This window comes from Oxyura jamaicensis, chromosome Z (assembly GCF_011077185.1).
Source record: "Oxyura jamaicensis isolate SHBP4307 breed ruddy duck chromosome Z, BPBGC_Ojam_1.0, whole genome shotgun sequence".
In the NCBI taxonomy this organism is placed as follows: Eukaryota; Metazoa; Chordata; class Aves; order Anseriformes; family Anatidae; genus Oxyura; species Oxyura jamaicensis.
Genome location: NC_048926.1, coordinates 53,405,737 through 53,432,863, shown reverse-complemented (window position 1 = coordinate 53,432,863; position 27,127 = coordinate 53,405,737). Strand labels below are relative to the sequence as shown.

At 36.5% G+C, this 27,127-nt stretch overlaps 1 protein-coding gene across 5 annotated transcripts in view; it reads left to right on the top strand.

The window, feature by feature from the left end:
• The window catches only part of HOOK3 (hook microtubule tethering protein 3), an 85,913-nt gene that overhangs the window by 21,587 nt on the left and 37,199 nt on the right, over positions 1–27,127 (top strand). For all 5 annotated transcript variants that reach the window (XM_035310150.1, XM_035310152.1, XM_035310149.1 and 2 more), the window contains exons 3-9: positions 2,556–2,628; positions 10,608–10,658; positions 14,302–14,434; positions 16,562–16,629; positions 23,692–23,754; positions 24,790–24,873; positions 26,130–26,293. In XM_035310150.1, the coding sequence (XP_035166041.1) occupies positions 2,556–2,628; positions 10,608–10,658; positions 14,302–14,434; positions 16,562–16,629; positions 23,692–23,754; positions 24,790–24,873; positions 26,130–26,293 (636 nt within the window). The remainder of the gene's footprint in view (positions 1–2,555; positions 2,629–10,607; positions 10,659–14,301; positions 14,435–16,561; positions 16,630–23,691; positions 23,755–24,789; positions 24,874–26,129; positions 26,294–27,127) is intronic.

The following is a 27,127-nucleotide window of genomic DNA, read 5'->3' as shown; positions in this document are numbered from 1 at the left end:
GTAATCTGTGGAAAATGACTGCCACGCTTAGTTTAGGTTTAATTTTCAGCAATCTTCCTTAAGTTTGTCCGATGATCTCTCTAAGGGTGTAGGTAGCCCAGGACTTCTATCAAGAAAGTGAGGGGCATTTTCTATTCCATGTGTTACTGTAATTGCAGTAGTACCCAATAAAAGCTTTTATGTGCTATCAGAGTACAGGCATCCAGAGTGGAATTATTTGGAGCTGAACCTGAAATCTTCTATTTCTTCCTCAGTTGATGCCCTTATTATTGAAATGGGGTATGCAGCATTAGCCTGCCAGTCGGTCCAGAGTTCTGCTTGTGGACAGTTCCTTACGCTTAGTTATTTACAATCAGAACGGTAAATCGGGAGTTGTTACATTGATGGCACTGCAGCCTTGAAGTAGCTGAAGATGTTCATGACGAACTGCCATCTTTAAAATAAGGTACGGTCCTGAAGAAAGTCCTGATGGTCTTTTCTGCTGGGGAGGCTCGGATAGTTACTTATACCCGCTTTCTCACCGGGCTGGGTAAACACTTGGTGAGCAAGTCACCAAGTGACACAAGTCACTTGGTGACACAAGTCCGTGAGCAAGGCTCACTTGTGTTTGGCAGATGCCTATCCAGAAGATGCCAGGCTGCTTTTTGAACTCCAGACTTCCAACAGAAGCAGTTCAAGTGGGTCTCCGTGTTTTCAACTGACAGTTGTTTTCTTTAACTGTTCTCTGGATGATTTTGTTCTGATTAGTTGGAAGTCAGGCATACCAAGACCTCCTGCAAGGAGAAACAGATATTTAATGTAAAAACTGAATGTGAACCTTCCTTCATCCGTAGTTGATCTTGTATGTACCGGAATCAATTTCTTGCTCAGATTTACCTGCCTCTGAGAGCAGAAGCCAGTTGACAGCTATTTAGAAAAAGACCATTTCAAAACCAGTTAAAACTCTGGATAAGATGTTGCTTTTTCTGTTTCATGCTTCAAGATCTTGTCATCTGTGCTAGAACTGCACTGTTTTTGAATGGGAGCAATTTGGAGTCATCAGCTTAACTAGTAATTAAAGCTGTTCTTCCAGCTATATGTTTGCGGATGCCATGTCAGGGGAAAAGAAATATGCCATAATCTTCACCAGTGTCTGTAACAGAATGTGTAAAAATAACAGTTAAAATGTTTCACTAGAGAAATGTTGCTGTTTATGATCCTTCTCCGCTGCTGTGTTACATCATGGGCTGCTTGCAGGCCTTGGAGCGCTGTGGAGAAGATTCTGTGGGGAGAGTGGAATACAGGAGGGGTAATGCATCAGGAAAAAATGTGGATACGAAGAATATGCCCTACTGTAATTACTGATATAGTTGCTGGATTGCAACATACATGACTGCGGAGATGTCACTTTAATCTCCAGACATATTCATGATTTTTTTTAAGCTTTTCCCAAAAGATTTCATGCGATCTTCAAAGGATACAGCAGTAAATCTAATAGTACTTGGCAGTGAACGCAGCAGTATACCTCTAGAAATTAGAGTACTTCGTGTGAAACTCTAACCAGGCCTACAGTCCTGACTCAAGAGCCTTATGTTTATAAAAAGTTTTTCTTCCCTGACTGTATTAGCTTCTGTTTCACCTGAAATATGGGCCTTTCCTTATATTGTGTTGTCATTCTCCTTTAAAACCAACTAGTTATAGTGCATTCTCTCTCTAGTTCTGAGGATAATGTTGAAATTCTGTACGGTAGAGGAGAGGTTTTACCTTGAGTATGCAGTAGAAAACGTTAGCCATCGGGTAACCAAGGAACTGAGGGCAAGAGATTCTTAGGAGTTGTGTTTAACAAACAACCACAGGAAAGAGAGGGAAGAAGTTTCGAGAAATAAAGGTGTACTCTACAAAAAGGTGGTGTTCTTATTCTGTCCTTGCCTTGATTGCCTTGTCAATAGTGCAGAAGATACAAAAAAAAAATGTTAAGGAAGGATGTTCGCAAAAAGATGTGTCAAAGATTACTGTGAAAAGGTATTTGCAAAACCTGATAGTGTTTGGTAGATTGTGTTCTCAGTAGAAAACACGTAGATGCACTTATGCTTTTTGATTATTCTCATTATATAGAGAGAATATATATTTTTCAGTCTCAAGCTTCCCATTTAGTAGGGGAATATTTGCAATCAGTGCATAGCAGTATGATTCTATAACGTGAAAAAGTAAAAAACTTCTGTAACACTTGCAAGTACTGCAAACATACTGCTCCAGCAACAGCTGATAAATTACAGGAAGAATTTATAGAGGGGGGGAACTGACAAAATACATTCCAAGTACAGAAGCTCCTTCAAAAGCATTAGCTACTCAAGGCACACAAATGAAGCTGCCTTGTGAATAGGGTGCGAGGACTTAAAGAAGTGGGTAGTAATGGGATTCTGAACTACTGTGTACTTGCCATACATAGAACAAAGATGTAGTCATTTAAGCAGCCTCAGCTTGAGAAAGGAGCTTACTCACACTAAGGTTTCTTTTTTGTTTTTGGGAAAAATTTTTAAAAAATATTCTTTTTTTTTTTTTTTTTTCTATTTCAGAGATCCAGCTTACTTTGATGAAAACTGGCTAAACAGGATCAAAACAGAAGTAGGAGATAATTGGAGGCTAAAGGTATTTGACTTACTTGCTTCTCTGCAGATCTGTGCTTCTCTCCTTAATATACAATATTGTATATAAACATTAGCATATTTCTAGATTAAGACCTTGCTTTATAGCTCAGTAAGTTGAATTTAAGACAGCTTTTAATTACACTTGCTTATTTTTTGTTGTTATAGTCTTTCATAGCTAAGTGAAGAAAACACGTTTTGAGTTTGTAAATGGGTTTCAACAATTTAAAAGAAAAATATTAAACATCATACTTAAACTGCCATTTGAAAAACAAAGAAATGTGAATGAAACATCTTTTGTTTTTGACACAAATTGTGAAAGTATCCTTTCATATAGAGGGAAAAAAAAAGCTCCAACAAACAGCTGCGTAGTAATAGCAGGCTAATACCCAAATTATTTAAATAAAAATGGTAAAATGTTATTTCACTTTACCTCGCCAGCTCTGCACAGCTAGAGAGTTTTAGGAGAGGAAGTGATGCTTTTTCTGTGTTGTTAGTACTCAGCATGTTTTTTAACCACAGCGTATTTGCTGGGTCAATTATGTCACTTGGTATTCTAGTACTTTCTCTGCAGATCTTAAAGGCAATAGAATTTATGCTGGTGCAGCCATGGAGCATTTTGGTTTGTAAAACCTGAAGAACACAATTTCACATGCAGATACTAGTGTACTTCTGACCAGAGAATGATATATAGACCTTTCTGAATTGCTGTTTCCAGCCTAGTTTCTTTCTGATGATTTTCATTAGTTAATATTCCAAAAACACATTTTGTTCTGGCTCCCAAAAGCTTTTCTAAACATCTGTGGAAGGGCTACAACTGTGGAAAAACTGTGGTTAATGACTGAAGAGGGTGGAGACACAGTTAAGTGCTACCCGAGGAAAGGACAGAGCGTGTTGTTGTTGCCTATGTTGTCAGCAGATCTGTCAGCATGGTTTCTGCTGCCTGGCCAGTATGTACAAGTCTGGACTGTCTAGAACAGCTTGTCTAATAGTCTTACCAGCAAAACGTGGGAACGTTGTTGAGGATATGTTGATAGGCTGGAAAAGAAAAATATGGTTCAAAAAAAAAAAAATATATATATATATATATACTTCTGCAGTTAATTTAAATTATTTTTTTCAAAGAAGCTTATGGAATTGCAAAAGAACAGCTAGGTGCAAGGTTTCATTTTTTCCTAAAATAATATTGTGGCTTTTTTTCCTAAGGAATACTGAAGTCTTGGTTGTTAAATAAGGAGAACATCAGTCTTGACAACTGCTTGTTATTAGATAGCATTTCAGTCGATTAAAAATGGAGCAGCAACTTCTGTAAGTCTTACGGAGCTTGAGGAAGAATATTTTTCTTCCTGTCTCCTGCCAACGTGGCAAATTCTAAGGCTTAACAGGTGGGAATAAAACAGAAAGACTGAGTAATCTAGTAACTTCATTATGTGATTGAAGTCTGGAAAAACATCAGCTCAAATTTCAATTTCTTGCTGATGTCGTTCCTTCTTACTTTTCATATTTCCATGTAAATAAGAACTAAAGACTGATATTTTTTTTCTTGTTTAAAACAAATGCATATTACAGCTTTTTGTATATGTTTTTGTATGCCCCTTCCTTTAAAAGTCACAAATGTGGTATTTTTACTCCCATTCTTCAACCATGAAAGTAATCTTCTACTATGCCAGCTGTTCTTCTTTTTGTGTAAATAAACACCATTAGTAGTTTAGTTGTTCAACTGTTCATCCATCAATCAGTTATTCATAGTCTTGCTCATAGGAGCATTTTCAATCTGTGCACTTATGTTGGTTTGTCACTAGATTATAAATTTAGGCAACATAGTCATGTGTGTCTCCTTAATATGATTTCCCTTAATATTTTAAGAAGCACCATGAGAAACTATAATATGTTTAGTTCAGTACCTCAAAAGTCATGATAATGAGCTGAAGAATGTTCTTGTTGCTAAGCATGGTTACTTTTTGCCTTCAGTATCGTATAGTGTAATAGTCACCGCTTGTGCAAGCTCTCAGTATTATGAAGCACATAAAGGAACAAGTCTAGTAGGGGAAGTAGGTTTAAAACAAAGAAAACATAATGTGCCTGTAATTCTTTGTAAAGCAGTGGTTAGGAGAGCTGTATCAGGCCCTCCTAACTGCTGTTGAGAGAGAGATTCAGAAAGTGATGCACTGCATCATTGGATGCTGTCCTCTGTGGTATATAAACAAGACTATATGGCTGAGTTTTCATCAATTTTCTTGTTCAGCAGTTCATGAAACTTAGTTTTCTTTTGATAACTGCAGGAATGCTGTCTTATTATTAATACTTTTCCCCTTGCTGTACCAGTTGAAAACAAAAGTAAAAATTCAGAGTGGTGGTGTTATACTCTTGGTTTTGGGACAGATTGTCTGACATTAGAGACTGAGCAATGAACAGGATAGAAAAGCGAAATGTTAGAGCTCTGGGGACTTGCAGAGTAGGAAGTGGTCAGCTATCATTCTGTTTATTAAAACAGACCAGATCTGTTTGCCTACTGTGTTTAATACAGAAACATTTTGTTATTTATTTGGGGTTAAAATTTCTGGGGCACAGCATAAATCAGCATGCTTCACAATCTATTTTTTCTGTTGTGCAACAAAACCCATTATTTCTCGCTCCTGGCCTAACAGCAATTATATGTTGTGGTTTAAGAAAAATATATAAAAGCACAGACATCTACTTCCTGATATAAAAGTGAACACTTTAAAATGATTGGGGTTTAAACTGTGTACACACTAGTGTTTCATGCTGAAAAAGATGACATTCTGAAGACAAAACAGCCTTCACTGAAACTGGAAAGTGGTGTGGAAAATAATTTTATAGCCAAAATTTTGCAAGAATGAAATTCCCTAATCAAGAAACAAGATTAGTTCCATATTGAGTAGTCGAGGAATATTGGTACCAAACGTTTAAGCAGTTAATCACCTGCTACACACATCATTTATTTTATCCATGTTTGTAGTAGCCAGCTGTGCGTGTTCTGTTCCTGAATAGCACATTTAAACAGCATGTGCCACTAGATTTTCTCCAACAAGTACAGTTTGAATGCTTTCTGTTTGATGGAATATTGCAAAGTGGAATAATCAATGAAATTAGAGTACAGGCTATTTAGTGTTGTAATCCAAGTGAACAAACGTTCCTTTTGAGGATTAATTTTGACTCTAGAAGTAGTACAGTTATGCTCAAACTGATTTATTCCAGTCCAGGCTGGGTTGACTTGAACCTAGTTTTCTGTGTATGCTATCATCCTTCTGCTACTTTGATATTCCCTGTAGAGAAGGGAACACTTATTCATGAAAAGCCTTTTACATTTTATTTTTTTTTGATAAAGATAGAAGCCTATCTTGTGAATGTTCTTCTACAAGCAAGAAGTGGAGATTAGGCATTTTTATTAGCCAGCATGTATTTCTGTCAAAAAAAAGATACTTAGCAGCTGATACATTTAACTCCTTTTTTTTTTTTTTTTGGATATCCTTAGTTCCTAAGTCAGCAATGTCTCTGAATATAAGTTTAATGTGGGAATACTGTTTGTTCAGAGCCACCTTTTAATGATCTTTTTTTTTTTTTTTTTTTCATTTAACTCAAGGATGTGTCTGTATCTGTTCTTCCTGGTATTTCTTTTTGCGGAAGACAAGTTGGAGGGGGATAGCCTCCAAAGCTAATAGCATAGTCTCTCTCTCTTTCTCTAGGCCCCATTTATAATAGTGAAGAGATACAATGCAGTTCAGAGCAGAAACCTAATGTAATGGGAACTACTCATACACACAGTCTCTATTTTTTAATTGATGTACTCTTCTTGGCTGCACTTAAATTAGTCATATACCTGAAGCTGAGTGATTAAGAGTTCTCTCATCACTGCAAGCCTGCCCTAGCAAAATTTCCAGAGGTTATAAGGTTGTTAATTATAACCTGTAGGAAGGGAAATAGGTCTATGCGTAATTACCCAGGAAAGATACTGTAGAATAACATATCAGAACACTGGGGTTCCCATTTAGACACCTGAGTGCATGAAATGTACAAGGATAAATTAATTTACACGGGGTATTCAGTACAAGCAGGATTTCAATCATGCATATGATAAAAGGGTAAATGGAAAAACAAGAACTGTCTGTTTGACAGCCATTTGACTGGCTGTCAAAATGTTAGAGAGCGAACAAGTGGTTATATAACCCTTGGTCCCTTTTTGTCAGTCATCACAAGCTGAAGAGCATTTCAGCTGTACATTACATTAGGCTTTCCTTTTGTTGCTCAGGTATATTCCTAAAGAGAGAAATCTAGACAAACTGTTCTTACAGATCCTTGATATGGAATTGGTGTGTGAGCTGCAATTAAATAAAAATAGAGATTTCATATGATGGGTGAGGAAAAAAATTCAGAGCAGCCCCAACCCCCCCCCAGCATTAAGGTTTACTGTGCCAGATCATGTGTTGTCTTCAATAACCCAAGCCAAATCATATCTCCTTTCATTCTAGTCTGTTTATCAGGTTAATGCTGTAGAGTAAGGGTCAGTCTAATTAAATAGTGTGTGCTATGTAGAATCTTAAATCATTATAGAAATATATAATCATTATATCAATATAGAAAAGACCTTGAAAATCATCTAGACAAACATTTAACCTTGTACTGTCAAGTCCACTACTAAACCATGCTACTAAGTTCTACATCTACATGTTTCCTGAAGACCTTCAGGGATGGTGACTGAACCACTTCCCTGTGCAGCCTATCCCAATGCCACACAGCCCTTTCAGTGAAGAAATTTCTTTCAGTGAAGAAATTTCTCCTAATATCCAGCCTAACCCTCCTCTGGTGCAGCTTGAGGCCATTTACCCTCATCACTTGGTGCTTGGGAGAAGAGCCTGATCCCAACCTTGCTACAACCTCCTTTAAGGTAATTGTAGAAAGCAATAAGGTCTCCCCTGAGCCTTCTTTTCTCCAAGTGAAACAACCTCAGCTCCCTCAGCCACTCCTTGTAAGACTTGTTCTCTAGACCCTTCACCAGCTTTGTTGCCCTGCTCTGGGCACGCTTGAGCACCTCGATGTCCTTGTAGCGAGGACCCCAAACCTTAACGCAGTACTCGAGATGCGGCCTCACCAGAGCCGAATACAGGGGAACGATCACCTCCCTGGTCCTGCTGGCCACACTATTCCTGATACAAGCCCTTAGCCTTGGCCACCTGGGCACACTGCTGGCTCACGTTCAGCCATCTATTGACCAGTAACCCCAAGTCCTTTTCTGCCAGGCAGCTTTCCAGCCACTCTTCCCCCAGCCTGTGGTGCTGCCTGGCATTGTTGTGCCCCAGGTGCAGAACCCAGCACTTAGCCCTGTTGGACCTCATGCACTTGGCCTCAGCCCGTCTGTCCAGCCTTTCCAAATCCCTCTGCAGAGCCCTCCTACATCTGATAAACCATCACCTGCTATGGTTTAGAATTCTTCATGTAATCAGTTGTCTTTAACAATTTCCTGTGCTTCTCTCTGTTACATCTGTTCTTCATTTTCATTCATCTCTGTTTGAAGTCTTGTAGGAATTTATGCTATGACCTGGCAAATGCTAATGGATCCTCCGAGCTGAATCTCAAAACAGACAACATTTGTGGTAGTTTCCCATGACGATTCTCTGCCACTGGCAGTAGAACCACCTGAAGTGTATTCACTGCAGACTAGTGAAAGAGAACTCTCCTAGTAATACTGAAGGTCGTTGTTAGGTTTAAGCCAGTCTGTAAAGATGCTGCTTTAGCTTTATAATTGTCCAGTTGTGCTGTCAATACAAAGATGGTGCAGATAACTCCCGAAGGCAAGATATCCCGATGCTGCTGATTGACAGTGGTTGACAAAAAAAAAATAGAACCTCAAAGACAAGATTATTTCAGTTTATTACTTGCTGTTTTCTTTTTTCTGAAGATGCTGTCCTATATGATATTTTTCTTGACAGATTTTGATCAACACTGATTTTGTTCCAGCATCTCAGCTCTAAGTTCTATGAAAGTTATATGGAGGAAGATAACTCTTTGTTTTTAAGGGATTTTAATCCTAACAATGCTCACAAGGAAAGGGGAAAACAAGTGTTTTCTAGGCTAGTACATCCTATTTTGTTTCTCATTTCTGGGATTATGTTCAAGTTCAAGGTTCCTCACAGTGTTCTCATCGGTAAACTGGACTTAAATTCTACAGCCCTAACTTGGACTTAAGTTCTACTGGCCCTTGGGTTTCTGTGAAACTTTCTGCAGCAGACGCAGGTAAATTACAAATGGGAAGATTTTAATGAATCAAGTATGAAAATTATATTCCAATCAGTGCAGTATTTGTTATGGTGATTTGATATAAAAATCAAATGATTTATATTTCTTTAAAATTTTAAATCTGTTGCAGACTTTGGTTATGATTGTTCACAGCCCTTGAAAGATGGTGGTGATTGCTTTGGGGCAGACAGCTAGGATGTTACTGTAGATTTTAGAGATGTATTAAGTGTTACCATCTGTAGCCTGTTCCTTTGATTTTCCTCCAGAAAAGGATCTGCATTTGTTTTTTCATCACTCCATTTTGTCTGTTGACTGTTGGAGTGTTGAGTCTGTCGTTGGGCTTCAATCATGCCAAACTGTTTCCTTCAGTGTCTTCTTAGGTCATTTGGAAGGTAGGTAGATATTGTCCGCTGCCAGAAGTTCTTTATTGGATATTTTCAGAATAATAAAAAATACATATGTAATTGGAAGTTTTAAGGCAAATGGGGTTTGAGAGGTTTGTTTTGATTTGTTTTTTCCCTCTCTTCATTATAGTGCTACGGTTTGCCGCTGTGGCTACCATTGTCAGCAACATCAGTTTACGAATCCTAGTTTGAATCCTAGTTCTTACAACACTTGTGTCTAAGATAAGATGAATAGAATTGGGAAGTGATTACTCAGTTCTCTAACCATCCTCTCATTTCTGTTCAGTCGTTATAGAACCCATTTATAGACTTCCTGTGATAGGAGACAAGTGCACTGCTTCTGTTACCTAAATTCCTTGCATATGGGTGTTGTTGGGAATCTATACCATTTGGTGGGAATCCATCGCAGTTATTTTCAAAAAATATGTATTTTTTCTAAGCATCACCTGTGAGATCCATTGGCCTTTTTTTTTTCATTTTTTTTTTTTTTTTTTCCCACAGTTTCTATCTTAGAGACTTGTTCTAAGTCGTGAGTTGTGTGGTGGTTTGTTTGTTTGGTTGGTTTTTGTTTATTTTTTACCAGAAAGGGAGCTGAAGAACTGTGGCATAGATTCTATACAGCAGGAGACATGTAACTGATGCCATTGATTATAAACATGGAAAAAAAAAAAAAAAACTATCTTTGTATGGCATTGAAGGCATTGAAGGCATTGCTAAGAAATGTGAATTTTGCCTTGACACTGTAAGACAGACATTTGATTGCAAAGAACTGGGTTAGGGGGTATCAAAAAAAAAATGAAAGAACCCGGAGGATTAATTAGTGAGAACGCTAGTAAGTTAGCCTTACATTGGTTTGGTATAAAGGATGATATTGAGCAGTAGCTGGTTTTGGTTTGGAAGAAAAGGTTTGCTTCTACAAACAGTAGGTCACTAGCGTACTTCATGACAAGAAGGAAGAAAAATAATGTTTTGATTACAGAGAAAAATACATATATGTATACACTAAGATGACCAAGTATTCCAAAGAAGATCAATGCTTTAGAGTGTGATATAGAGGCCGTCTGAGATAATGTGTTGATCTTCATAAACTTAAATGGGTTATGTGAATTCAGTAAAGATTTCTGATCAGGTCTTGCAGTCTGATCACAATGGACTATTGCATAATTTCTAATTTAAACTATTTAAACAGAAATTCTCATCATGCACATTGATGCAATTGTATGATTCTTTTATGTGATTCTTCTGTGATTGCCTACTTTATGATCATGTTTCTGCAATTTATTCTTTGCATTTACTCTGTTTCCTTCCCCTTCTTGTCAAATAGGTAAGCAACCTGAAGAAAATTTTAAAAGGGATACTGGATTACAACCATGAGGTAAGAATATTTTAAAGTAATCTATGTTTATGTTCTTCTTGTAAATATTTTAGTTAACCTATTTAATGTAAATTATATTCTGCTGGTTCATTGACTTCTAACTTTTTCTTCAAAAATGTTTGACTCAGCGTGTTTCATGATCTGTTCTCAGGCCATAGCATGCTCTAAAACTTCTTACCTGCATTATCAAACACTCTAAGAGCTTTTAAAGGAATATGACATGCAAATCCTGTCATACAAACAGTAGATATCCTTGCTGACTATGTTATGATGATGGCCTTAAACAGTACCTCTGTTCAATATTTCTCTTCTGCTTCAGCGAAAAACTGCATCTTTTTTTCCCCTTTTCTTTGAAGAGAGAAAGGAAAAATATCATCTCCTTACATTACTGTTTTTAATCAATTGCTTTAATCGTGGGATAATAGAGTCTGCACATGGTGTTCTCTTGTTATGAAACTCAGAAATTAACCACTCTGGAGAAGAAACAAAACAGTATTTTTCAGTGGTGAATTTTCTGTTGAAATTTGTTTTTAGCTTCAGTGATGTATTGAAGTGAATTGACCAGCACAGACTGCAGCACAAAATCCATAACTTGTATGTTCTGGACGTTGCTTGTCCATGAAAAAAAAAAAAAAAAGTATTAGCTTATTGGAAATACTTCTGTGAGGAAGGTATTTGTTAATAAATGTAAGCTTTTAAGAAGAAACAGATTTTCAGAATGAAAATGTTATGCTCAGAAGTTGAGATTCAGCAAATGGCCAGCCATCCAAGCTGGAATGAATTTTGAAAATTGATGGTGTGGTGGGTTGACCTTGGTTGGCCACCAGGCTGCTTGCTCACTCTATCTCCTCAGCAGGATGGGGGGAGAAAATACAATGAAAAAATATCATAGATTGAGATAAGGAAAGAGATCATTCACCAATTACAATCACAATCAAAACAGGCTCCACTTAGCTAAGATTAATCTAATTTATTACCAATAATAACAGAGTAGAGCAGTGAGAATTAAAGAGAAACTAAAAACAACTTCTTTACACCTCCCCTCTTCTGGGCTCAACTTCAGTCTCAGATCATCTACCTCCTTCCCCAAGTGGCAAAGGGGCATAATGAGGGGGTAGAGGTTGTGGTCCGTCCATAAGGATTTGTGTCTGCTGCTCCTTCCTCCTCCTTCCTCTGCTTCAGCCTGGGACTGGCATGCACAGTCTCACAAACTGCTCCAGCACTTGCTTCCCATGAGCTGCAATTCTTCAAGAGGTGCTACAGCACAGGTCCATAACAGTCCTTCAGAAAGAAAGCTGGTTCATAGCAGACCGTTTTTGGACATAAATAATTTGTTATAGAAAATTAATATCACTGTGACAAAAGTGATGCCAGCTTCTCTTTGGATAGTTGGAATTTATAATGATTAAGTTTCTAGTGTGAAAACTTTACTGTTTTGATAAGCCTGCAGGTTTTGACCTGATTGAAGCTGATTAAGTATGCAAATTAACTTTAACTCTATTTGGTTTGGTTTCTTTTTTTTTTTTCTGCTGATTCGGTGCTTGTAGTGATATTGGGGATTAGCTGGATTCTACTATGAATCCTGGTTATGTTTTTCTTGAGCCTGACTTCTCCCTCTTAGCAGTCATCTTCTTTGCAATATAGATGTGAATATAGAAGAATTTTACGTAATTAGCATAATGACATTTCAAAGATTTTCAGCAATTTTTTCTGATTTAAAAAAAAAATAAATATTCATACCACATCCAGTAGGACAGTCTTTCAATAGCTATCATAAATTGCTGTCTATGTCAGTTATAGTAAGGAAGAACAAGAAGCTAAAGGTACCTATTTATATCTTGCATGTTTTCTGATGCCCCAGTAATTTTGCTGCAGAACTCTGCTGCTCTAGAATTTAAGCTTCTGTTCCTTTTGTAAAAGATTTTTTACAGTATTTTTAAAGTATTTTTATATTTATTTGGAAAAAAAGGAAAAATGTCCATTTTCATCTCATGATACTTATTCCAGAATTCATTTTTATATTTATTTCATTGTTTTTCATATTGCATTATAATTGTATCTCATGTTTATTGCAAAATCCTCAATTTTCACCTTTACTTGCTTGGTTCCTTTATAGTGTCTGCTGATATGCCTCTTCTCTTCAGCTTTTTCTCAACATAAATTATATTGTCCTTAACTATAAAGCAGTTATTATTATTAATGTTAATCTGGCACTGCATTTGAAAGAAATTCCAGAAATACAGGTCTATATGTAAACACACTATCAGACTTGTATCATTCAAAGAATATTGTGTTGGACTGTGTTACCACAGTCCATATACAATGGTAATATTTTCTGTGGTGCTTAATGCATTCATAGAATTGTTTTCTCACCAGAAAGACATAAAGGAAGTCTTTTCATACAAGATTATATCAGAGTTCTTTACAGTATACAAAGATTTTAGTTGTGTTGGTTCTCATTCTTTGTGAAGGTTGTTAATAATGATAAAAAAAAAATACACACACAAAGAAACAGAAAAAAAAAATACAAAATAAGAACAAAGCCAATCACAAATTCCTAACCCTGGGAAACTTTTTAATGGCTTGATTTCTATGTGTTCTTCGTATATATGTATGTATATGTTGAATGTTTTTCATAAATACCTTTACTTGCTTTTCTGTTTTTCTTGAGTATTAAATCAAAAGGAGCGTTCGGCAAACAAATGACTGACTCCCTCGGTAGTCATTGTTTCTTTATTGCACCCTGCTTAAGAAATGACAGTTTCTTTTTATCTGCAATTAATGTGTCAGAGATGTGTTTAATTCCACATTTCATATTCATATTTTCAGCCCCCTGAAAGTTCTTGGAGAACAATCTAAGAGAATTGTTTAATTCCTTCTACTGACAATCATTAATGTAAATCCTTCTTAATTATAAATCAGATTACATTAATTATAAGTCACATGTTTTCTTTTTTCTGTTTTTCAGTATTTTTTTTTTCATTTCTGTGTGTGGGCTGTTTAATTATATATTGTACTACTACCTCAAATTCTTTTCCATTAAACTATTTTTTTTAGCTCTGGGAATTGCTAAATATGCTTGAATTTTCTGGAAGTGTGAGGTCAAGTGATCAAGTGTTTTTACAGTCTTATATTTGTCATCCATCAGTGCTAGACACATGTTTTGTGAAAGTGAAATATCTTAATTTCTGCCTTTCCAGTGGTATGAAATATGAGACTTGTACATAGTATTTTATGCTAGCTAAAATGTTTTTAGGTATTAGACTTTTTAATGGAAAGCTTTGTTTAAAAAAAAAAAAAAAGGTTATCCACATGCTGTTGATCATCTTTTGAGCCTGCCTTTGTTACCTTTCTTATCTGGAGAAAAATCTTACTAAGTTCAAAATGACTAGCTTCTTATCAATTGGGGTGGGTTTGTGTTTCACCAAATACTAGTTGTACCAAAGAATATGGATGACTTACTACTCGGAGGTCTGTGTATAGAATGGTGTTAGACATTTTTGTTTGTTTTAAAGTTGGATTGAAAACTGTGCTAAAGCGAAAAGTGAGCACTTGTTGATTTCAGATCATGTTTGTCTGTTGAAATTTGTGGATCTGTGTATGTGTAGTGATACAGACATGTATGTCCTGGGTCTTTATGCAGATTCTGGGGCAACAGATTAATGACTTCACGCTTCCTGATGTTAACCTGATTGGAGAGCATGCTGATGCTGCGGAACTTGGAAGAATGCTTCAGCTTATTTTGGGATGTGCTGTGAACTGTGAACAGAAGCAAGGTATTAAATTTTGAAAGCATGTGTGCTTCAAGACAGTGAATGAAAATCCAGCTTATTGTATAATCACTTAGGGGACAATGATATTCTCAGGTTGCCATTAGGGACAAGTAAGTATCATTCATATAAGTGATGACATTATCTTGTCCTACAGATAAGAACTACTGTTTTGTTATGAGTTTCACTAGTTTTGCACTCTCAAACTGTGGAACTGGTTTTGCTATCAACATACGTAACTCAGCAAACAAAAATTGAAACTAAAAAGGAATTCCAAAAAGGAAAATTGTGGTGCACATGCTTTCACCATTTATGAGGTAGCTCTGGGTAGTTAGGAGTCAAAAAATATGAATGGTTTTAGGAATGCATTCCGGTCACCTTATTGTATGGCAAAGAGCCAACACTATGACTGGAAGCTGTTTTGAGATAGGTTTGGTGTGATCTGGGACACTAGTTTCTGAGAGTTGTTCATGAGATTGGCAAATAGGAATAATGACTGCTGGTGACCATGGCCTTCTCCGCAGATGCTGAAGACTTATGCATCAAGGACATCCAAAATGGCACTTAGGGCCCCTGTTAGGCAATTGAATCCCACATCAGCAGTCAGTGAAGGACAATTCTGATTCTCTTGATGCCTGTGGTATCAACTGTCTATCTGACATGCACAATTAAAATAGGCACCCTTTCATTTTTCCTGCAGATGCTGCAGAGGATGTAGTGGTTGTAGTGGACAGTGGAGACACTAGTTAGTGTCCTAGATCTCTTGCTCTAAACTGGCCATATCCTTGGTTGCTGCTGTGTGTCTTACTGTTATCCAATTACCTTAAATTACACTTATTTCAAGACATGTTACGGTAACACAGCAACCACAATTTATTTTCAATACTTAAAGCAAGGAGCATAGAAACATAGTTATTAAATACACAGGTGGATAAATAAAATGTTTATTTACATTGAAGTTGCACTGAAGATCTGTCTCTTTGATTTAACTTGTTGCAGTTTCCTTTCTGTCAAAATGGCAGCTAGGCTTTCAGACCTTTTGTCTTCCTCTTGCATAGTGCATCGTAGCTTTTTAAACTAATTTACCTGTTCCAGTTTTCTCAGGTGTCTAAATTACTTTTATCTCTCACTATGAAATTGTTTTTATACTTTTCTTGATCAGGAGACAGTCTGGCTACCCTATTAATTAAAGTAGAGGTGATTTTTTTTCCACAAGTGCAGAAATAACTCCTGTGTTAGACCATCTGTCCTTTCTGTCTTACGTAAGATTCTTTCTCCCTTTTGGTGATAATTTGGCATCCTCAAATGAGAAGTATGTCTTATTCCTGTATTTCTCTGACAGTCAGAACGTTAAAAGCATAAATAATCAAAATATCTGAGCAGTCTATTTGTATGTGTTTTGAATGAGACTTGGCATTACATAATTAATCACTTTGAGGTGACTGATCCCCAGCATCTTCCTCTTTGGCAAAGAATGTAGGTGTCATGTGAAGGTGATCATCTCTGACTGGAAACATGGGCAAATGATAAATCCCTGACTTGGTCTAAACATCAGAATTTGTCATTCTAACTGTGGTCTCTTTTTGCAAAAATACTTACTGAGTAGCTCACATGGACCTACAGGTGAGCGAGGATAAAGTGGAGGGAATTTAGTTGTGATACAGCACAAAAATTAAAACAAACTAAGAACAGATATGGAAATGACTTGAAATGAGAATGTAGAAAGGACACGAATCTTAAACTCACAGAAAAAGACAGTCTTTCCTTGAACTGTGTACTTGTGTAGCCTGAATAGTTTGGGAACAAAGTAGAAAAAAAAGAAAAAAAGAAAGTATAAGTAGAATTTAGACGTAAATTCCAGAATTTACGTCTTTAAAGAGTGAGGTGCAAGAAGGAAAAAAAAAAAAAGGATGGTAATTGTGTACTTTTTTCATTGTTGCAGTGTTCCAGTGCACCTGGATTTACATATGATCAGATTTTGTGATAAAGTCTTGTGTATTTTTTGGGGGTGGGACTTAATTGGTGGTTACGCATTTGTGTCATCTGTGACACCTAGTCAGTTTGTGGGAAGGATACAGCTTCTGACCTCAAGTTTTGTGTGTAACATTCCAGAATGCTCTTCTCTTTTTTCAGAGTATATCCAAACCATAATGATGATGGAAGAATCGGTTCAACATGTTGTCATGACAGCCATTCAGGAGGTATGCTGGAGTACCCACGCTGTGCAAAAGTTCAGCTTTTCAGTGCATTACAAACATAGACCTTTTTCTTTTTTTACTTGAAAAAAAAAATCAGTTAAAAATAAATAAAATAAGGGGAACAGGTTTTGCCATTTTTCATTGAAAAATATCATCTGATTTTTCCTTAGAGACACAAAGCAGTAAAGTTTGCTTTATGTCATGGAACTCTACTTGAATGTCCCACTTTTCTTTAAATCTAGAAGACTGCAACTTCTAGATGTGTTTGACACTGGGTTCCCTTTCCTATACCTTTCCTACCCTGTGTGTCCTGAAGTACACTAGACTGCTTCTGTATGAGTAACAAATATGGTAGAATTTCATCAAAATCTGTATCTTGTAATCACAGAACTCCGTGACCTAAAGGAGTTAATGTTTTCTTTACTGGACAAGAAAGAGAAATGTATAGCAGAGTATTCTTTTGTCAGTTGTAGTGTTATGAACAAGGTAACTAAGGTATTAGCGATATATACATTTTTACATGTTGGCAAGTATACTACTGTGTATTTTGTAAAAGTCCTGCCCAGTAGTAGGAAACTTGATTTGCTTCTGAGACTGCAATGGTTATGGTGGATAGCCTGAAGAGTTTCTATATGCAATAAAGGATTTCATGGTCATCTGTCAGTGTTGAATCACATCAAAAATACAGATGAGCACATCAGAGAAGTAAAATAAACCAGAGTGTTGATCACTACTGCCAAGAAGCTGCTCAGTGACTTCTAAGGTGCCCAAAGTGCCTAGAAGAGATGTGCCTATTAGTCTTCACAGATGCAGGCTTACTGCCTGGAAAGCAAGTAAGGAAAGCAGGAAATAACCTTTCATCTGAACCTGAATGAGAGAAACGACATTCCACATTGAAAACAAGGGTAATTTCACTTTAATGCCTAATTACAGAAAGAGGTATCATTGAGCTTATGGGAACTCCAGCCTCATTTATTACTTTGACCAATGCTGCATCCATGCAGTTCTAGATCTTGCTGGCTGTGTATGGACTCATATATGTAATTTTGCAGACAGGATTTTTGAAATGGGTGTTAACAGAATCCTTATGCTAAATCATCTTCCAGTCACTGCTGCCAAGAGCAGGCAAGAACCAATTTGAGATGATTTGACTGAAATTTGAGATATTTTACTTTAACTTTTTTTTCAAGCTATGAGATAATGTTTCGGTGGATTTCCTTACCTCATCTTTTATTAAACTTAGCTTTTAGCATCACTTTATCCCTTACTGTCTTAAGATAGAAAAGCCTCTCTAATCCTTCCTCCTGTTAAAAATCTCCTGGATGTTAAGTTAATTTGATAAAATAGCTGGATCTGAAGTAGCCTATACGCCTTGGCATTTGATGAATAGGCATGGAACTTGTTTGGTGTTTGTGCCCTGTCTCAGAGACTAAGAGTAGAACTGGGGAGAAATCACAGAATGAGTATCTGCTCTGGAACACATTTTGAAACTCAGTGAATCAGAAGGCTTACTATTCATGGACTGGTGCAATTCTGAGTGATTTTAATGCTGCCTTCCAAACTGTTATTAGAAATGTAAGGTATTTGGACCCAAATGAGGACCTTAGGTGCTTAACCAAAGAGGTCAGAAAGTATCCTCAAAAACAAGTTTAGGTCTAAGGAGACTTTTCAGAGCTGCACCTGCAGTCTTTGACTTTGGAGGGGTGAAACTTCATTGTATTTAAGGAATATTTCAATTTCTGGGACTTGGAACAGATCTCAGAATCCAAGTGACTTGGACTAAGCAGTGTGTAGGAGATACCAAAATAAAGTGCTTAGGAAGGGAGCTATATATGCGTATTTGAGAAGTTGCTATGTCACCTAATCCAAACATTTCAAAGCACTTGACATGCAGTTACACTTTCTTCAAAATTAGGTATTTAAAAAGACCTCTCTAGGCTTTACTGATGTATTATGTAATTCATTTTTCTGTTTCAGCAAAGCACATATAAGTGTCTTGATACTTTATGGGTTTTCATAGATCATCTTAGTCACGAAAATAGTTCTGAAAAGAAGCATCTGCATTTTTAATCTTTTTTTTTTTCCTGAAAAAGCTGTTTTTAGGTGGAAGAATGGGCATTTTGTTTAAAATTTTATTTGGTAAAATTATTTTGATTTTTAACTACTAGTGATTTTTCATCACTTCCTTTCTTTGCTTTCTTATATGTTTAAAATAAAAACATTTATAATAAAACATGGCTAGCAGTCCATGAAGGTTTTATGAATTTAAGAATGATTTGCTGGCACTTTATCAGTGAGGTCAAATTGATTTGGTTTATTACCACCCCCTAGTTTCTTAGATTACAATCTGTAGATGCGCATTTCTAAATGCAGACAGTGTACAAGGTAGAGGAAGAGCAAGAATTATATATCTATCAAAAATATTGGCAAAAAAAGTATTATATACGATTATATAGTATGTGCTATGTATTATGCAATATATTCACATATATTTCATTTGTAGTGTATTTTAATTTATTATTACTTGCAGTTAGTATGTTATATTGTGTATAATTTGAAATGTATTTTTAGTTTCATAATTGGCAGATTTTTTCTGAAGGCAAAAAATCTTCCCATACAGAAATGATTTTGGCTATTCTGTATTTTACTTTCCTTGATGTCTTTGCAGAAAATAACAGGAGAATTTCCAAAGTCTTCTGCTGGGACTAAAGCAAGTGTGTTTTCCCTTTCTTGTGCAGGTCAGGCTGAAAGTCAGAATAGGCTCTTTACAGCAATGTACTAGAAATTGTCAAAACTTGTATGGGTGCATAGCAAAAAGCCCTGCCTCTCTGGATTAATAGTGACTGTGTTGCTTCCACAAAGCAGAAACTTTTGTCCTTTAAATGTGCAAAGGTAACAGGAGATTTTGAATAGATAGAAAAACGTGTCATGGGGTCTGTCAGCAGGAAGGGGAAAGTCATGCTACATTAAAGCATACACACTGTATCATTCATAGTGTTATATCTTTAAAAAGTAAATAAACAAAAAAAGAAAATCTCCTGAATATAGAAGCGGGAATTTGATATTGTTTCAAGGGCTTTTAACTGAGTTAGTACAATATTAGCAATTGTAGAAGAAGCTTTTCAGATAAGGCAAGTATTTTGAACTCCTAACATCATCAACTAAGTGGTATAGCTGCACTTGCATAGTCAGGTAAATTGGGTGTTAGGGGAAAAAAAAGCATTCATAATTCAAGTTATTCATGCCTGTGGATTTTGTGATAGTTTTACTCCAATTTTCCCTAATACTTGTCTGTCTGTGACAGCATGAATTGTGCAGATTTCACGAGCAATAAACTATCAGTTCTACAAGTATTTTTAAAGACATTTTGCCAAAGCTATGAGCTTGGAATTGTATAGATATAAAGGATTAACATGAACAGAATAGGAAATAACAACTGCTTCTCATAAAAGCCATACTAAGAATTGTAAAAATTGTCACAGTGCCCAGGTTAGTGTGCCATATAAAATCCAGAGTTACTTCTTACCACAGAATAAGCTCTTTAGTATCTAAGTAACATTTTGATTGTTTGAACTTGTGCTACTTTGTCTTTATTCTAACATCGTAAAATAAACCAGAAAAAAAAAAAGCAGGGAAAGAAATGTTAGATGCTTTTTTTTTTTTTTTTTTTTTTTTACCATGCACAAGTGCTTAAGAAGACTGTTCTTTTACTGTAGAGGTATAATGCCTATTGCTGGGTTTTGCAGGCACTTTTTTCATTTGCCTTTTTAAAACCTTTAAAATCTCTGCACATCATCGTTCATTAAAAGTAAATATTAAAACAGATGAAAATACTGTATTTAAGCTAAATTGAGGTGAGAGCTGAAAGCCAGTTCTGGAGCTGCAAAATTGAAGACCTTTGAGCCTACCTGTAGTTTGCTTGTAAAGAAAACAAGACTTGCAGCCATGGAGGGAGAATGAGAAGGCCACTTTCCACTGTATTTTATTCTCTTGGGTCAGCCAGTTCAAATACTTGAAACATATAAAATAGTAATGGTTTCCACACTAAACCCAAAGTATTGGCACTGACTCATACATAAAAAGACCATGTGTTCTAATACCAACCACACTTAAGGCTGGATGTGAAGCAGTAAAACCACAGCAGTATTTCAGGAGTTTGAATGTGAGCATGAAAGTAAAGGAGATATGGCAGAACACAGTGAGGACGTTTGCTTTTAAAATTAATAATAGCATATTACTAATGAATCCAGAAATGGTTAATGTGCCATCAAGCAGTTAACTGTTAATATGAGCATGTAGGAGCACCAAACTTCTGTACTATCAGAGACTGGTGTTTGGCTAGAAACAATGTGGAGAAGATCAGGCAAGGCAAACCTGTTATTTTGTATTTCTTTAGATGGACAGAAAGTGTAGTATGCATTTTGAGCTGACATATGCAACTGCATGAAGTCCTAAAAATACAGCATTCAATAAAACACATCTTGAATGTTCAGGAAGTCTTGTAGAAGTTTGAATAGGTGGGTAGAATGGTACTGTACAAGACGTGCTGCTTATAGTAAAATGTTTTCTTTTAAGGGGGGAGAAAATAGGAAGAGGCAGTCCAGAAGCAGAACATAGCCAGGACATCTGATTATATATACCGTTGTCCTTTCCTGTGTGTGGGAAAATGTGTTGGGAAAAGGTAGAAAAGTTCCTTCCTCATCCCTATTTACTTTGCCTTTTCATTCCACTTTTCCACCCACTTCTTAACATGAGTGTATTGTTAACTAATGATGAGAAGTCAGATTTGTGTATTATTTGTGAGTAATCTGTTGGTCTCATTCCCATTTCTTGTCTGGACACAATCCAGCTGCGTAATTCCTTAGATTTCATCTTTAGAATACCCCCCATGTCGCAGGCCATAATGCTGCAAGAATGCTTCCTGTCTTTCTGTCGTTGTGTTTGTTCAGTCTCCTGTTGCGTTTCCATGTCTCCTATGGCTCTTGACTTCGGGGCCTCATGTGCACTTCCCATGACATTTTTGTGCCCCGGATTCCTGATGCACTCCATGGAAGTTCACAAACTGAATTTCATGGGCTCCATGCACTTCACAAATTTAGTTTAACATTCATGCTACACCCATACCATGTATCTCCAGTACCTAATTCTTCTCTAATCTGTCAGCTAATGTAGCTAATGTCATCCCTAATTCTCCCTAATTTTCCCCTGATTCTCCCTGCTTGGAAAGCCATCTGGATGTGGCCGTGAGCAGCCTGCTTGAGCAGGGGGGTTGGACCAGGTGACCTCCAGAGGTCCCTCCCAGCCTCAGCCATTCTTTGATTCTGTCCTTTTTTTCTGCATGTTTCTGCAAGGGCTTCTCAAGTATAGGAAGTTCTTGGAAAAGTGGCAAAACATGCTGACGAATAAAGGCATTGTATTTATTGGCCTCAGCTTGCTTCCTTTACAGTCATCTACAGAAGGGAGCAACATCACAGTGGCCGCTAGTAGGTTGTACAGCCCCTTGTATTGCTCCTGCATAAATCCGGAGCAGGGCTGTTTTCCAGGTGACGATTAGGGATGTGAAGACTCAGGGTGAACAGTTCAGCACATGGTTAGTCTTCACATCCCTAATCGTCACCTGGAAAAGCATTTAAACAATAGATAGTGAAATGGAGCAATTAAAACAGGCGTAACAACAGTAAGAAGAGAGGGATTGGAAAATTTTGTTTTGGATGGCAAAACAGCTTCAAAAAAATGGCCTTAAATTAAATACAAATTTGTAAAGCCGCTATATATGGTAATGAAAAAGGCATGTGATTTCATTTTTCAGGACAGCTCTGAGGCCAGAGACTTTCTAATTACTATTCCAGAGAATCTGGGCTTCACGGAAAGCTTCATTTCAGGATAGTTTGTCATTGTAAAGATACAGATAAAATGGAAAGAATTCAGCAGTTAGCAACAAACATGGTCAAGGTCTGAGGAGGACTTCTGATGACAGATAAATGAATTTAAACATATAGTATACAGCTAAATCCCAACTAAAGAGAGAGAAATGTAAGTGTATAAATATTTCAGTAGTGTAAATGTCAAACAGAGATTTGCTCTTGCGACGGTGGTATAAACAGAAGGGATGTGGGGGGAAAACAAGCCCTGTGCTGTATACCAGAAGAATTGTGCCAGTGGAAAGTAATGCAAAAGGCACTAGTTTCTGTAAGGAATAAAGGAAGCCCTGTCTCTGGCAAGAGTAACTAGGCTGGACAGGAGGCCTTTGGAATATTGGGGGGGTGGGGAAAAAATCTTGTGATTTTGGTTAGGTTCAGATTCTTTTGTTTGTAACTTCTGTGAGTTGTGCCATAAGAGAAACGATGAAACGTGTCATGTTTGGATAGAATCACAGAAATCAGTTATGTTTCTGTAATGCCTCCTTTTGAGTTAGTTACGTAATATTTCTTATTTTTTTAACCTTATTTCTTAAATCACAGCTAAAAACAATGTTTTCCAGACTAAAATTACTATTAACCGTTGATCACTCAGTATACCAGGAATTTTATTATTTGTTCTCAAGAATACCATTTATTTATTTATCTATTTTGCAAATTGCATGCGACTGCAGAAAATTAAGTTTGATTGTTTTGTACAATTAGCTGAAATAGGCATATCCCCAACTTTTGTCAAATAAATAAATTAATTTAAACGAAGTTCCAAATGATCACAAAATGAAAACTACTGGCAGAGAACAATTTATGGCAAGTCTTTCACATGTTGATAGCTTCCATCATTCCAACGCCACTTTGGTAAAACGTTCTGCGTGATATACTGTAGGTTTCATTGCAGATAAGTGTGTGCTTTTGCAGAAGAAAATGAGATGATGTAAGATTTCATTATATATTGCTTTAAATATAATACATTTTGAAAATTACTTTCAGTAATTTTTTCTGAATGTTATATAAAAATGAAGTGGAAAACTTCATTGTTGTCAGAACGAAGCTCACGAAAGTTCAAATCAATTTGGTATTTCATTGGAGCTTAGGTTTTAATATAATAGTAAATCTTTGCTTTTTCTAATCCACTGTAATCTAATTGCAGTTGATGAGTAAAGAGTCTCCCGTCTCTGTTGGAAATGATGCTTACGTTGACCTTGATCGACAGGTATCTAAGACAAGATGTTTCTTTTCCTTCAATCATAGCACATCGGTGCCCAATCATTTTGCTTTATTAAGAAACCTGTCTTTTTTTATAGAGTCATGAAAGGATTTTGTGGGAAATTCACATAAGGAGCAGAAAATTAAATTTCAGTATTTTAAGTCATTTTACTTTATAAATTGAGTTTCCCATTTTGGGTATTTAACAGAAAAAAAAAGTAATTTTGGAAAAAAAAATAGCTCTGTGACACAGTATAGCAAAACTGCAGACTGGTGTAAATTTCTGGGTAATGAGAAAGAAGAATGTTTGTAATATTACTCAAAACTTGTTTTGCTATCTCCCACTTCTAAAATTGGCTAAAACAATATATAGATTTGGTTCAAAATCCTTAAAGTAGTCCCTTGTAAGAGAGTTAACAGCGTTCACATAAAAACGTGCAAGGTATACAACTTTGAACATAAAGCCCTTTATGGGGATTACCTGAGTATCTCCCACTTCCCACTACTTGTAAGATTCAATGTCTTTTTTCAGAAGGGGGTAGGGCTCTCCATCACCATGTTAATGTATTCCTGTTGTGCAGTTTCAAGTGACTAGAGAGATTTTACCCTAATTGTGCATTCCCTGTATTCCACCTTCCAGTCCTTTGTGTATTTAAAAAGTAGATTCAAAACTGAAATTACCCACTCTTTGCATCCGTAAAGAAAAGTGGTATTGACAATTTTTTCAGTGTGTGCAGAATTGACAAGGTCTTCAGACCTAAGTTCTTCAGGATTTGTACAGTCTGTTCATAGAATAAGTGTGGTAATTGTAATGCTCTTTTGTAAAACCAAATACTCTAAAATATGTTTACTTCTGTCACACAAATTAAACAGTGCTCATATCTGCTTTTTTGTTTCTTTTTAAGAGCAGAAGTGCCTCACTTTCAAAATATATATATATATATCCTAAATGTAGAAATAATTGTACAGTCATGTAGTTCAGAATTTTTCTACCGGCTTTACAAAGAGTGGTTAAACTAAAAATATTTGTTGTTTATGATAGCTGAAGAAAACTACGGAAGAATTGAACGAAGCACTGGCAACAAAAGAAGAAATTGCCCAAAGATGTCACGAGTTAGATATGCAGGTAGGTTTTCTATATTGTAGCTATTAGCAATTACTGAGGAAGAGACTTACTAATTTTTAGGTAGCTGAAGACAAGACATATAGTATGGAAAATGGACATATAGTATGGAAAATTTGTAAATTTGAGAAGAAAAATGCACTGTAATTATTTTGCTTTACTTGTGCTAGTGAAGTTTATATTCTCTCATTTTGATGCAATGTTGCCAAGACTAAGATGATTAATTCTAACAAAACTTTTATTAAGATACGAAGGAATTGAGCTGTGTGGCTCAGTGCTTGAGGTAAAGAACTCCTAGGAGTAGTGCAGCTGTAACAGTTACGGTTTCAACCCCAGTCAGAAGTTACTCTTGTCTACCAGCTCTGTAGGGGTTTAGATTGAGCCTTACTGTGAAATTCAGCATATGTAATCTGGAAGACATGAAGAGGGTAATGAGGGAGCCCAAGAAGGCATTGTCAGTGAAATTTCTTGGTGCTATAATTCAGCCTTTTGCCAAGCTGTTCACTAACTGTTAGAATTAATGAAGTTGTTTGCCTTGATTAGTATTTCATGGTGGATTTTATTTGATGATGCAAGCTCTTAAGCATTTCCTTCTGTTGAGATCTTCGTATTTCTTCTCGTGCCCTCCTCCTGCATAATAGCTCCTATGCTGCTTACTAATATATGAACTCATGCTTCAGCTGCTGTTTGCAGCACTTCTGGTTCTCTTTGCACCAGTGCTTGTTTTCACAAAACTGTTGCAACTGAGCCATCTTGGGATTTTGTTCCTGTTTCAAATCTGCTTACAGTTGGCTGCTGGATGAAAAAAAAATAATAATTCAGAAGGGAACAGCCATCACTTGGATATCCAGACTTGGATATTCTATGGGACTGATAGGCATTGTTTCATTTGGAAGTCAATTTTAAAAGCTTTAATATGAAGTGCTAATCTTACTTGTTTGGAAAGTACGCAGACATCAATATACTGAACTCATTTTCTGTGATAGCTAAAACTTTTTTGCCTAGATGCTTTTGAGAAGTACAGTTAAAGTTACATTTTATGGGTGGTAAATTCTACCCCTAAGGTTGCCATATGTCAGTTACATCACATAGCAAGTGAATACCAATTAAAGTTACAGTTTGTCCTTTGTGAAATGTGATTATTGAAACCTGTGCATTTCCGTTTGTGAGTTGTATTTCTACTTTATTATGCACACAAGAAAATTGCTTTTCAGAACTGGATAGTTCTGTTATTCCAGTTCGTGTATCTGTTAAAACAGGTTGCAGCCCTTCAGGAGGAGAAGAGCAGCTTGCTTGCCGAGAACCAGATTTTGATGGAACGTTTGAATCAATCTGATTCTATCGAAGATCCCAACAGCCCTGCAGGTCGTAGGCACTTGCAGCTGCAGACACAGCTGGAACAACTCCAAGAGGAAACATTCAGGTAGAAGAGTTGCATGTGGGTAGATGGTTTGTTCGTAGCTGGCAGCAGACATGACTATATGTTTCTGGTTCTGCTGGCTGAATTACTAGAGTTGGTTGCATAAAATCAGGTGTGAAGTCTTTGCAATGAAGTGCATGTTATGATTTACCCCTTTACATGTATGTCCGTGCATCAAAAAATGTGTATTTTTCTTAATGCTGGAATGCTGTCTACATGCCTCCCTCTACCCTATGAAATTTTGCATTGTTTGTGTGCAGTCATTTCACCCATGTTTCATAATTGGTGAGGATGAAAGGTAGTATGCTTTTATTTATATAAATTATTCTGATTGGGTTATTCAGGCATAAGAATTCCTAGAGAGTTTGCTATGAGCAGTACTACAGGTGGCATTATTATGCAACAAAGTGTATCCTTACTGAAGTTTGAAAACAACTTGTTTCATATCTGAGAGATTATCAGCAAGTGATCTCTGTTCTTCCTTTGTGTTTCCCCAACAGGTGGAAATAACAGGTCCTCCTTAATTATCCTTGCTGGTCTTTTTGACTGTTTTCAGTTTCTGTAAGCCCATGCTGCTAAGGAAAGCTAGGTCGCTTCGCTGTTGTCTTTCCATATTTACTGCTGTACTTTCCCTTTCATTTTTTACTGAAACTATGCTATTTCTCTCATTTTTTTTCACTCTTTTTGTCTTCTTTTCCTTGTACCATTCTCAAGTTCCTGTGTCAATTGTCAACTTTTTTGTCTTTGTGCTATTTTACCACTTGTCTTATCAAGCCTCTTTTCTGAGTGTTTAGACACACCACCTCCATTCAGTTTCCTGAAAAACATTCTATATTT